Source organism: Loxodonta africana, chromosome 9 (genome assembly GCF_030014295.1).
Source record: "Loxodonta africana isolate mLoxAfr1 chromosome 9, mLoxAfr1.hap2, whole genome shotgun sequence".
NCBI lineage: Eukaryota > Metazoa > Chordata > Mammalia > Proboscidea > Elephantidae > Loxodonta > Loxodonta africana.
In genome coordinates this window covers 44,951,368-44,965,517 of record NC_087350.1, presented here as the reverse complement: position 1 = coordinate 44,965,517, position 14,150 = coordinate 44,951,368, and the positions used below count along the sequence as shown (strand labels likewise).

The 14,150-nt window shown below is 41.1% G+C and overlaps 1 protein-coding gene across 4 annotated transcripts in view; it reads left to right on the top strand.

Moving 5' to 3' along the window:
- Positions 1-14,150, top strand: part of FUBP3 (far upstream element binding protein 3) — a 59,045-nt gene that overhangs the window by 18,508 nt on the left and 26,387 nt on the right. For 3 of the 4 annotated variants that reach the window (XM_064291327.1, XM_064291326.1, XM_010587559.3), the window contains exon 3: positions 12,005-12,038. In XM_064291327.1, the coding sequence (XP_064147397.1) occupies positions 12,005-12,038 (34 nt within the window). The remainder of the gene's footprint in view (positions 1-12,004; positions 12,039-14,150) is intronic. The other variant, XM_064291325.1, reaches the window with a different exon arrangement.

Here is a 14,150-nt window from a genome sequence, read left to right as displayed (position 1 = left end):
CTAGTCTCAGTCAGACCATTAAGTATGGTCTTTTTGTGAGAATTTGGGGTCTGCATCCCACTGGTCTCCTGCTCCCTCAGGGGTTCTCTGTTGTGCTCCCTATCAGGGCAGTCATCGGTTGTGGCCGGGCACCAACTAGTTCTTCTGGTCTCAGAATGATGTAGGTCTCTGGTTCATGTGGCCCTTTCTTTCTCTTGGGCTCTTAGTTATCGTGTGACCTTGGTGTTCTTCATTCTTCTTTGAGCCAGGTGGGTTGAGACCAATTGATGCATCTTAGATGGCCACTTGTTAGCATTTAAGACCCCAGATGCCACATTTCAAAGTGGGATGCAGAATGTTTTCATAATAGAATTATTTTGCCAATTAGAAGTCCCCTTAAACCCTGGTCCCCAAACCCCCGCCCTTGCTCCGCTGACCTTTGAAGCATTCAGTTTATCCCAGAAACTTCTTTGCTTTTGGTCCAGTCCAGTTGAGCTGACCTTCCATGTATTGAGTGTTGTCCTTCCCTTCACCTAAAGCAGTTCTTATCTACTAACTAATCAGTAGAAAACCCTCTCCCACCCTCCCTCCCTCCCCACCTCGTAACCACAAAAGTATGTGTTCTTCTTAGTTTATACTATTTCTCAAGATCTTATAATAGTGGTCTTATACAATATTTGTCCTTTTGCCTCTGACTCATTTCGCTCAGCATAATGCCTTCCAGGTTCCTCCATGTTATGAAATGTTTCACAGATTCGTCACTGTTCTTTATCGATGCGTAGTATTCCGTTGTGTGAATATACCACAATTTATTTAACCATTCATCCGTTGATGGACACCTTGGTTGCTTCCAGCTTTTTGCTATTGTAAACAGAGCTGCAATAAACATGGGTGTGCATATATCTGTTTGTGTGAAGGCTCTTATTTCTCTAGGGTATATTCCGAGGAGTGGGATTTCTGGTTGTATGGTAGTTCTATTTCTAACTGTTTAAGATAACGCCAGATAGATTTCCAAAGTGGTTGTACCATTTTACATTCCCACCCCCTTGACCTTTTTATAATTGGACCAAACAGGCCTCACTCATTCTTGAGGGCTCTCTCTGCTCTCTATATAGGGAATGGCACTGGGACTAGAAGGCTGATAAATACAGCACTGTTCAGCCATTGGGTTGAAGAAAGGCAGCACAGGGGACTTTGAAGGTATGCCTGCATTGTCTTTTCTCCCAAAGACAACTTTTGATTGTTATATAGCACCATACATTTTAGTTTTGTTTTATCTTGAGTATATCCTTGTAGGGTGAAGAAAGAAGTCTTCTTAGGTATACTGTCCAATGAATTACTTGCAAGGAAGACCACAATAGAATGTTTATATGGTCCCTTCCAAGTGTTGTTTCAGCACATGTGACACAGAGCAAAGAGGAGGAGGAAAACGGGAGGGGAGTGAGGAGGACAGTTAAAAAAAAAACCTCCTGGCAAGGGGCAAAGAAGGGGTGAGAGGTGCCAGTGGTAGACAGTGATGAGGATCGAAATTCTTGCTGCCTGTAAGTACCAGTCTCCATTTTGGAAAGAGAAAAGTGACGCTCAGAGTTGTTAAATGCTTTCCTGAATGAAGGATGCTGCAGGGATGAAAAGCCAAGACCAAAACCCAGCTCCTGAGGGTTGGTGGGGTAGGGGGACAGTTTGCCTTTTACGAAGTAGGTAAAATGAATCAGGGACGTCAAGCAGTGATCTTCAAGCCCGGGTACGTGAAGACTTCACGGGGGTTAGGTCAGCATGAATAGGCTTAAAGGAATCAATTTTCAGCACTTCAGCTTCCGAACGTCCTCTTCCCTAAATCTGGTCTTCCTGAGAAGTGGGCCTGTGCTAGACATTTTGCCCCTCTCTTCTCTGTGCTCCTTTTTACATTTTCCTGCTTTCGTTTGTGGTGATACATCACCTGGAATGGTAGAATCCTCAAACAGAAGAGCTGGTCAAGAATTCTGGGTGGAAAATCGCAAGATAGCAAAGCATAGAGAGCTTTGCTAAGAAATATTGAGAGGATCAGGGTCTAATTTTATCTAGATAACAACTGATGGCAAAAGCTTCATGCCTCTCTCCCTCCGTCCTTCTATTCATCCACTTGGGAATTAGAATTCAGAAGTGAGGTGGTAGTCATGGGAATGCATACTAACACGTACACGTGAGTTGAAAAAAGGAAGTATGATTTTTTTCTTGGCGAAATATAATCTGATTGGTTTGACAGTTGCCTTAGCAAAGTAGGTTGAATAGTGAACATTTTCCATAAAAACGAATGAGCAAAATCTGCTACATCAGTGTTTCAGTGAAAAATAATTGAAGCTCATGTGCAGTATCTGTCACATTCTTTGCAAGTTTTAAACCTGTGGGGCTGGAGGCGGGAATTAGATGTCAAGTTAAAAGGGGATTCATAGTTTTTCAAAATTCTTTCCAGGAACATATGAACTAAAGGGGCTGTCTACTGTGGCTGGGCACCTGAATTCCCTAAGCAACTTTTAAAAACACATCTTGATGGTACAGCCACTGTAGAAAACAATTCGGCAGCGTCCTATAAAACTAAACATGCATTTACCGTACAGCCCAAAATTGCACTCCTGGGCATTTACCCCCAAAGAAATGGAAACTTGGTTTCACACAAAAACTTGTCCATGAATTGTCATAGTAACTTTATTCATAATAGCCTCAAACTGGAAATTGCCTTTATGTCCTTCAACAGGTGGTTAAATGGTGGTACATCCAAACAATGGAATCCTGTTGTTGTTAGATGCCGTCGAGTTGGTTCCGACTCATAGTGACCCTGTATACAGCAGAACAAAACACTGCCCAATCTTGCACCATGTTCACAATCGTTGTTATGCTTGAGCCCATTGTTGGCAGCCACTGTGTCAGTCCATCTCATGGAGGGTCATCTTCTTTTCTGCTGACCTTGTACTTTAGCAGGCATGATGTCATTCTCCAGGGACTGATCCCTCCTGACAACATGTCCAAAGTATGTAAGACACAGTCTTGCTGTCCTTGCTTCTAAGGAGCATTCTGGTTTGTACTTCCTCCAAGACAGACTTGTTTGTTATTTTGGCAGTCCATGGTATATTCAGTATTCTTTGCCAGCTCCACGATTCAAAGGCATCAATTCTTCAGTCTTCTTTATTCATTGTCCAGCTTTCCCATTCATATGATGCAATTGAAAATACCATGGTTTGGGTCAGGTACACCGTAGTCTTCAAGGTGACATCCTTGCTTTTCAACACTTTAAAGAGGCCCTTTGCAGCAGATTTGCCCAATGCAATGTATCTTTTGGTAGTTTTTTTTTTTTTTTTAATTTTTATTGTGCTTTAAGTGAAAGTTTACAAATCAAGTCAGTCTCTCACACAAAAACCCATATACACCTTGTTACACACTCCCAGTTACTCTCCCCCTAATGATACAACCCGCTCCCTCCCTCCACTCTCTCTTTTTGTATCCATTTCACCAGCTTCTAACCCCCTCTACCCTCTCATCTCCCCTCCAGGCAGGAGATGCCAACCTAGTGTCAAGTGTCCACCTGATCCAAGAAGCTCACTCCTCACCAGCATCCCTCTCCAACCCATTGTCCAGTCCAATCCATGTCTGAAGAGTTGGCTTTGGGAATGGTTCCTGTCCTGGGGCAACAGAAGGTCTGGGGGCCATGACCACTGGCGTCCTTCTAGTCTCAGTCAGACCATTAAGTCTGGTCTTTTTATGAGAATTTGGGGCCTGCATCCGACTGCTCTCCTGCTCCCTCAGGGGTTCTGTGTTGTGTTCCCTGTCAGGGCAGTCATCAGTTATAGCTGGGCACCATCTAGTTCTTCTGGTCTCAGGATGATGTAGTCTCTGGTTCATGTGGCCCTTTCTGTCTCTTGGGCTCGTAATCGCCTTGTGTCCTTGGTGTTCTTCATTCTCCTTTGATCCAGGTGGGTTGAGACCAATTGATGCATCGTAGATGGCTGCTTGTGTTATTTTAGATGGCTGCTTGCTAGCATTTAAGACCCCAAATGCTTCTCTTCAAAGTGAGATGCAGAATGTTTTCTTAAGAGATTTTATTATGCCAATTGACTGAGATGTCCCCTGAAACCACGGTCCCCAGACCCCTGCCCCTACTTCACTGGCCTTTGAAGCATTCAGTTTATTCAGGAAACCTCTTTGCTTTTGGTTTAGTCCAGTTGTGCTGACCTCCCTTGTGTGTTGTATTTCCCTTCACCTAAAGTAGTTCTTATCTACTATCTAATTAGCGAATGCCCCTCTCCCATCCTCCTTCCCTCCCCCGTCTCATAACCACAAAAGCATGTTTTCTTCTCAGTTGTAACTATTTCTCAAGTTCTTGTAATAGTGGTCTTATACATAATTTGTCCTTTTGCAACTGACTAATTTCACTGCCTTTTGATTTCTTGACTGCTGCTTCCATGGGTGTTGATTGTGAATCCAAGGAAAATGAAATCCTTGACAACTTCAATCTTTCCTCTGTTTATCATGATGTTGCTTATTGGTACAGTTGTGAGGATTTTTGTTTTCTTTATGTTGAGGTTTAATCCATACTGAAGGCTGTGGTCTTTGATCTTCATCAACAAGTGCTTCATGTCCTTTTCACTTTTTCAGCAAGCACAGTTGTGTCATCTGCATATCTCAGGTTGTTAATGAGTCTTCCTCCAATCCTAATGCCCTGTTCTTCTTCATAGAGTCCAGCTTCTCAGATTGTTTGCTCAACATACAGATTGAGTAGGTATGGTGAAAGGATACAACTCTGACACACACCTTTCCTGACTTGAAACCATGCAGCATCCCCTTGTTCTGTCTAAATAACTGTGTCTTGATCTATGTACAGTTTTCTCATGAGCACAATTAAGTGTTCTGGAGTTCCCATTCTTCGCAGTGTTATCCATAATTTGTTATGATCCACATAGTCAAATGCTTTTGCATAGTCAGTAAAACACAGGTAAACATTCTGCTGGTATTCTCTGCCTTCAGCCAGGATCCATCTGACATCAGCAGTGATATCCCTGGTTCCACATCCTCTTCTGAATCCAGCGTGAATTTCTGCCAGTTCCCTGTCGATATACTGCTGCAGCTGCTTTTGAATGATCTTCAACAAAATTTTGCTTGTGTGTGATGTTAATGATATTGTTCTATAATTTCCACATTCGGTTGGATCACCTTTCTTGGGAATAGGCATCACTATGGACCTCTTCCAGTCAGTTGGCCGGGTAGGTGTCTTCCAGATTTCTTGGCATAGATGAGTGAGCACTTTCAGCGCTGCATCTATTTGTTGAAACATCTCAATTGATATTCCATGAATTCCTGGAGCCTTGTTTTTCACCAGTGCCTTCAGTGCAGCTTGGACTTCTTCCTTCATTACCATCAGCTCCTGATCATATGCTGCCTCTTGAAATGGTTGAACATCGACCAATTCTTTTTTGGTATAATGACTCTGTATATTCCTTCCATCTTCTTTTGATGCTTCCTGCATTATTTAATATTTTCCCCATAGAATCCTTCACTATTGCAACTTGAGGCTTGAATTTTTTCTTCAGTTATTTCAGCTTGAGAAATGCTGAGCGTTTTCCTCCCTTATGGTTTTCTATCTCCAGCTCATTGCACAGGTCATTATAGTACTTTACTTTGTCTTCTTGAGCCACCCTTTGAAATCTTCTGTTTAGCTCTTTTACTTGATCATTCTTCCTTTTGCTTTAGCTGTTCGATGTTCAAGAGCAAGTTTCAGAGTCTCCTTTGACATCTTTGAATCTTCTATTTAGCTCTTTTACTTGATCATTCTTCCTTTTGCTTTAGCTGTTCGATGTTCAAGAGCAAGTTTCAGAGTCTCCTTTGACATCTTTGAATCTTCTATTTAGCTCTTTTACTTGATCATTCTTCCTTTTGCTTTAGCTGTTCGACGTTCAAGAGCAAGTTTCAGAGTCTGCTTTGACATCCATCTTGGTCTTTTCTTTCTTTCCCGTCTGTAATGACCTCTTACTTTCTTCACGTATGATGTCATTTCACAACTCATCTGGTCATTGGTCATTAGTGTTCAATGCGTCAAATCTATTTTTGAGACGGTCTCTAAATTCAGGTGGGATATACTCAAGGTTGTACTTTGGCTCTCATGGACTTGTTCTGATTTTCTTCAGTTTCAATTTGAACTTGCATATGAGTAATTGATAGTCTGTTCCACAGTCGGCCCCTGGCCTTGTTCTGACTGATGATATTGAGCTTTTCTATCATCTCTTTCCACAGATGTAGTTGACTTGATTCCTGTGTATCCCATCTGGTGAGGTCCATGTGTATAGTCATCGTTTATGTTGGTGAAAAAAGGCATTTGCAACGAAGAAGTCATTGGTCTTGCAAAATTCTATCATGTGATCTCTGGCATGGTTTCTATCGCCAATGCCATATTTTCCAACTACCAAGCCTTCTTTGTTTCCAGCTTTCACATTCCAGTCACCAGTAATTATCAATGCATCCTGATTGCATGTTCAGTCAATTTCAGATTGCAGAAGCTGGTAGAAATCTTCAATTTCTTCATCTTGGTTGGTGTGTAAATTTGAATAATAGTCGTATTTACTGATCTTCGTTGTAGACTTGTGGGTATTATCCTATTACTGACAGCGTTGTACTTCAGGATAGATCTTGAAATGTTCTCTTTGGTGATGAATGCAACATCATTCCTCTTCAAGTTGTCATTCCTGGCATAGTAGACCATATGATTGTTTGATTCAGAATGGCCATTACCAGTCCATTTCAACTCACTAATGCTTAGGATATTGATGTTTATGTGTTCCATTTCATTTTTGACAATGTCCTGTTTTCCTAGATTCGTACTTCATACATTCCACGTCTCGATTATTAATGGATGTTTGCGGCTGTTTCTTCTCATTTTGAGTCATGCCACATCAGCAAACAAAGGTCCCGAAAGCTTGACTCCATCCACGTCATTAAGGTCAATTCTACTTTGAGGAGGCAGCTCTTCCCCAATCGTCTTTTGAGTGCCTTCCAACCCGCGGGGCGCATCTTCCGGCGCTTGTACCAGGCAGTGTTCTGCTGCTATTCATAAGGTTTTCAGTGGCTAATTCTTTTCAGAAGTAGACTGCTGGGTCCTTTTTCCTAGTCTGTCTTAGTCTGGAAGCTCAGCTGAAACCTGTCCACCATGGGTGACCTTACCGGTACCTGAATACCAGTGGCAAAGCTTCCAGCATCACAGCAACATGCAAGCCCCCACAATATGACAAACTGACAGTTTTTTGTTTTTGTTTTTTTCACTCAACATGATTCCCTGGAGATTCATCCAGTGTTGAGTGTATCCATAGTTTGCTTCTTTTATTGCTGAGTAGTAAGAAACAAACTATGGATACACTCAACTTTGGTTGAATCTCCAGAGAAATATACCAAGTGAAAAAAACTCAATCCCCAAAGGTTACATTCTGTATAATTCCATTTATATAACATTTTTAAAATGGAGACCAGATTAGTGGTTGCCAGGAATTAGGGATGGGAGGTATGGAAATCTCTGTTTAGAATAAGAAAGGATCATAGCTAGAAGGGACCCTGGAGCTTAACTTCCTTACCACATAGATGAGGAAACTAAAGTCTGAGAAATAAGTGACTTGACCAAGGACAAATAAGTGACAGAAGGAAGACTCAAACCCATATTTCTGTCTCATATATCAGAAAAGTGTAGTACTTGAAAATGTAAACTCCAAAGTCAAATAGATCAGGGTCTGAATCCCAGCTCTGTCAGTTGTTAGCTGTGTGACTTTGGGCAGATTGTTTAACCTCTCTGAGCCTCTGTTTTCCTCACGTTTAAAATGGAAATAATAATACTTATTTCATATATTCTCATAAAAAATTATTTTCAAGCTTTTAAAAATACCTCTCACAGTGTGAGAAATACTCTCATTTCCATCAGACTTAGTACACATGTATTAAACACATAAATATATAACTGAAATAAAAAATTTATGAAACACATGCCGTTCCTATATGTGGTACATCCTATTTTTTATCTCATTTTTTAGTAAAGCTGGTCATGACCTCCTAAACTGATTTCATGACCACTAGATTAAATGAAAATAATGCATGTAAAGTTCTTACTGCTATAATATCGTAAAGTATTTTTACTCTTAATGTTACTCCAGGAGTACTCCTTGCATCAGGCCTTGGATAGGCGTTTGAACTGGGGAGTGGGTTTCTTCACACATCAGCATCCGTGGGGACTAGGTTAGGTTGCTCCTGATGGGGGGTTTAGCTTAATGTTTTCCCTGCTAGATGCCAGGCTCCTTGAGGGCAAAGACTGCCTTGCTCACCATTTTATCCCCAGATCCTGGCACAGTTCCCAGCATGTGGAAGGCACCGATTTGTGGGATGAATGACCCAAAGAATTAATATTGCAGAATTAAACAATGATAGTGTTGAAACTCCCAAAATAAAGGGCAGGGAAGCATGAATGAGTACAGAGCTTACGTGGGCACCGTGTCTGTGCACTGTTCTGAGGGCTCAGGTGTAATTGCACCTTTCTCATCAGTAAAAGGGACTGGGAACAACAGCACTGTCCCTCGGGCTTTCAGGACTGAGTTAATGTAGTTAAGGCCCCTATTGTTAGCGAGTGTTATTCTTTTCCATTCAAAAGCACATTAGACTGCAAGTGAGAATGACATTATTGAGATCAACTTGAATTCGCTCTCACTTTTAAAAAAAAATTATTTGCAAAATTGGTGACAGATTATTTACCCAGGGCCTTTAAAGCTGAACTCCACATACTAGTGTTTAGTGGCCCTGGGGCGAGAGTTTCGGCCTTCGAACACAGGAAGCCTTTGTATTGTTTCTGGGAGAAAAACTTCTTAAAAATGCTTTGAAAACTGTAGAAATCCCTACAGATAACTGAGCATTACTCCCCTTAGCCAGGGTTTGGAAAGGCATTGGTCAGAGTCAAAAGAGACGGAATCCAAGGAAGAGGCTTGAGGGAGAAATGTTTTCAAAATCTGAGGAGGAAGGTTTAATTTATCTATTTCTGGTTGCCAGCCTTTATAACAAACTGCGGGCATTTTCCATACTGACCAGTTCGCTTACCTGCCCCTGGTCTACTCTTCTGTGTGCAGTGCTCTGCGCACCGTTGGTGTGCTGTTGTGGGAAGCAGTTGGTGCTTTTGTAGCTTGGACTTTTGCGGGGGAGCAGTTTTACCATTAAAATAGATGATGTTATAAAGTTGGGTGTATTTCCTGGTAATATTTTCTTGGCATTTCTTTTGGGGGAGAAAAATGAAGACTTCTTTGTCTCCTCACTAGCGGGAAAAAATGTGTGGCTGCCTTATTTTTTAAAAGATCATTATTGAATTTGGCAGAGTATAACTTTTCAGAAAGAATTTCTTATATTGTGGGATGAACATTTTCTATGGGAAGCTCATTTTTCCCTAACCCAGGCAGCTTGCTATTCTATAGTGTGCAAGACAATGAAATGAAAACTCTGGGTGTGTGGGTGCACGCACATGTGCCAGAATCCAGCTAAGGTGAGCTTTGGAAGCAAGATGAAGCGTTGTCAGCCAGCATGCACCATCCACAGGAAATAGGGCTGATTTTATTCAGTATTTTTCCTTTTTGGTAGTAAAATGGTTGTAGTTACCATTAAATTGACCATGATAGGTGTTCCCGTATGCCTCCCTAGTTTGACCCCTCTCCACCATGAAGACTAGGGAAAGGTCCCCTGTTCCCAGAGTTGGACATTTTCAGTTTGCTGTATGAGTGCCCAGTGCCCACTTACCTAACTGCTGGTTCTCATTTTTAGGCACCAAATGGGAATGTTTCCGAAAGGAATGAAACTTTGAATCATGCATTTCAGCCTTGGGCTACATCCTCTCGCATGGAGGAGGGAGATGATTTGTCCTTCTTAAGAGTCCGCCAACTCAGAGCTGAATCTGGATTTGAATTTGATTTCATTCTTTGGTGGTGTGGCTCTCAGCAGTCCATCTATTTGTGGGATGATGGTGTATGCACTTTTATTTTCGATCCTTGTAAGCACCTCCTTTGTCAGCGGAGCAGTTGGCTGTCAGAAATGATACCATGTGTGCAGCACCTGTGACATGTACTTTGCGAACAAAAGGAATTTCCATTTTTGTGATGAACACAAAATTTTGAGTGGTTTTTGAACAGGAGCCTTGTGAATGTTGTCGTGAATCTCGTGAAGTTCTTTGTGGTAGCATTGTCTTTATTCTGTTTCTCTGGCTTTTCTGACTGAAGCAGAAATATTTGACGATCATCAGCCTTTTGACATCTCTTACAAACACACAGTGGACCAGGAGCTGAGGTCCAACTACATTGCCCTATTTGGGGAATAGGTGCCTTTCCTTTGTGTTCTCATCATTACAAGACATTTTCTCTGTTTCCCGTGTATTCTTTATCCACTAAGAGAGGGATTTGGACAGTAACCAGGAAAGCTAAGTTTGTCCCTTACATGGGAAAAAAACATCCTACCAAATGAGAAGACACTCTGCCATTGACATCCTCTTTTGAGTAAGTTTTTTCATACCCTCTGCCTTAGGTGATAGACATTTCCTCTCACTTCCTTTGGGGGCTGAGTGTATAATGAGGATTCCTTTCCTCAGCTGGTAATTGTCCAGCTTTCGTGTGGAATGGAACACTTGAAGACTACCTATCCCAAGCAAGAACATTTGTTATGTTCAAACTGGATATGCAAAAAGAAAATTTTAAGAGTCAGTAAAAAAAAATTCTCTTATCCCTGAGATAAGCAGATTAATAAGTGTGTAGTGTCAATATTTTGGCTGCAGACCATTATCTTCCTATTGATCCAGAAGAAATATGGTATTGACTCAGTAGCTTCGTTTACTTTTTGCTAACACTATTCCTCTATGCTTTTTCTTTTCCTTTTAAAATGTCATGATCTGATTTCTCTTCCCTTGTCCTTTCCTGACCAACTACTGTCCAGTCAAAGGATGACAAAGTTAAGTTTAAACAGAAAGACTAGCATTGGAATCTTACATTTCAGATGTCAAGTCATTTCTCTCTTTGTCTTGAAGTTGATGTAATTTGTCCTTTCCTGCTAACCTCAAATCTGTCCTTATAATAAATTTCCCCAAAGATAAATTTGTGAATACTCTTTTCAGTATATTGTAAGCTTCATTCCTTCGCCTTGTAATGTGTCTGGTTTTATACCCTTCCTTGTCTGCTGACTATATTTCTTGGGCTGCATTTTCCAAAAGAGAAACACCACGGAATCCTTTTTGCTGATGGCTGGCGAAGGAGACACTCATCAATAGCTGAAAGAGGAGAAACTGAAACAAAAAGCATAGCTAAAGTGGTTTTGAGGAAATGTGATTACAGAGTTGGTTTTAGTAATAAGAGGCTGTTTGGCACTGTTGTCTCTGTGAAACGGGCTTGAAAGGTAGTTGCTCACTCTTAGTGCTCACTGCATAAGGCCTGCTCTGGTGGGTGGGGTCAGTGAAGAGGCCCAGGGAGGGAGGAGGCCAGATCCTCTCCTTGAGATACTTATTCTCCTGCAGGGGGCGAGGGGTGGATGGAGGGATGTTCCCTCCCCCGTGGCTAGCAGGGACATATGTTGTCTGTTCTTAGTGACTACAGCTGCCATGGGGCAGTCCTTAACAATGCTTCCGAGGAGGTTAAATCTTCTAATTTGTTTTAAAAAAGAGAAAGAAGGAATCCTCTCTGTCTTCACATTGAGTTTGGATGGAGAGCAGGAGGGAGGTAGGAAGTTAGAGGGATTTAGGCAAGCAGGATTTTCTCCCAGGCCTCTCAGCATGTGGACACACAGATCAATTTCTTATCCTGCGTTCAGCTGGACACTGGGTTAGAGACTGTGTTGATCAAGACGTCCCCTCCTGTTTCATATCATGTAACGCATTCATTTCAGCCACTGAGCCTAAATTACTGTTTGCTTTCTTTTCTTTTTTTTCCCCCTGAAATGGTAAGAACTCGTGTAAGGATGAAGTTAGTTTGTCCGTGCTAATGCTTTGATTTTTCTTTTCTCTTTGCCACAGTAGGTAACCAGTTAGGGGCCTTGGTACATCAAAGGTAAGCAGTGGGTTATGTTTTATTATTTATTGATCATTTCTAATTGTTTATTGATCCACCATCTGTACTAGAGTGTTAGAAAGTCAGAGGTTGAGAGTGTGAAAAACGGTGGGCTATATTTCTTTAAGACCCAAGTTTTTTGCTATCCCTTTCCAAGGCAGTATGAGCGCAAGGAATAAACTAATGGAAGGTCTTAAAAATCAGCCATTATCACATGTAAACTTAAAAGACTTTCGGAATGTTGGAGTTGCTCTTTCTACGGACATACATGTAATTTAAAAGGAGAAAATTTGAACCCCTTGGTTTTATGATTTTCCCAGTATTTTATGAATCCTTAGCTCTTCATTTGAAAAAAACGAAGAAGTCTTGGAGAAGTGTCTGAGTTGTTGGGCTTTTCCAAGATGTTTTTGGTACTTAAGGAGTGTGGGTAGATGGCTAGTGCATGGGTCTTGGAGGCCAGAAGCCAGGATCCACCCCCTACTGTAGCAATAGGGACGTGCCAGAGAACCTTGGGAAAGTTCTCAATTGATTCTTCCCTGTCTCAATTTCCGTTCCCAGCCTTCTGTTAAACATTTCGGATTTGGGAAGCTATAAAGACCTCTGAGCTTTAAAAAGTCTATAACGTAGGAAATTTGTGATAACAATGTTGTCCTTCAAAAAGGATAAGATATACAGGAAGCTCTTTATGCCAGAGCTTCTGTTCTGTAATGGATGAAATCTCGTGCTATGTATCTTTTATTGTAACATATTATCCTTAACTCTCACTACCAGTGATACAATTAATGTCTCTTGTGTTCTACATAAATGTTGGTGGAAAAGGGGTCAAGAAATCACCAGGCATTAATTAACCAAGAGGTTTATCCTGTTTTTTTTGTTGTTGTTGTTTGTTTTCTTTGTGTTGTTTTTGGGAGTTTTTTGTTGTTTTTTTTTTTTTTTTTTAATGAATTAATTTAAACTTGAGGTTATTGTTAGTATCAAAAAATGCTAACTTCCCTCTAAGGCCATAATTAGTTGGGATTTTACTTTCCGAAATGTTTGTACTTTGTGTATTAGACAAGTTTCAGACTTGCATTTATAATAGAGCCTTGTCTTCTCATGAAGCCCAAAGCAATTCATCTTGGTATTTCTTCCTCAAAGAGAGTCTGCTAAAGTTGTTTCCGAGGCCCGAGTTTTGTGTCCTTTTCTATTGCTGTAGCGTTGAACCCGTTCTAGTAAATGCCTCAGTAACATTTTCTGAGAGTAGGCGGCTTGTGCTACACATGATGTGAGCAGCAACCTTGTGGCTGCTCAGGAGCACGAACATACAGGAACGCTGCTATCCTGCACAGCAGTGTAAGGAGACACATTCCAACAGCGACCCAGTGTCTGTTTCAGGATATATCAGGCAAGCCAAGGTTTGGCATTAACGTCCACAGTGTTACTAATTAGGACATCTGAAATTACCTGATTCTAGAGTGAATGTGTGTATCTCAAGAGGGAGAGAAAATTCCTGCACATATGTAAACCTGAGGATGTAAACTGCACAAGGAGAACAGTCTCTGTTTGCTCCCATCAAAATGAGACAGTGGCAAGTGCTATTTATGTTATTGCATTTCTTCTAAGTGCTGCACTTGCCTTAAAAATACGTTCCATGACGGGTAAAAATCCAGCTGTGTGAGAGAAGTTTAAAAATGCCTGCCTTTTTTTTTTTTTTTTAACTACTTGCATTTAGCATCCTTCTAAGGTAAATGTTTAGATTTAATTGCTTTCTGTGGTGTTGGGCAAATTGGATATTGTCCACAATACACTGTATGGGAAATTTGAAGGTTTGTTTGAAAGAGCCAGTACAGTGGTTGTTAAAATAAATAAATAAATAAAGGCACATAATGGATGGGATAGCATTTAACAGAAGTACCTTGCAGAGTAAGTGAGGTAATTATTCTATCCTGGTCAACACTGATTAGGCCACCGTTGGATACTGGTTCCATTTGGGGCATCTCACCTTAACAGACAGATAAATTAGAGGGAGGCCAGAAAGCAATAAAAAGACCAGAAAACAAGGAATATTGAAGAAAAGTTGAATCTCTCTTCATCTGGAGAGGCTACTGTAATAGAACTCTAAACATCTCCAAA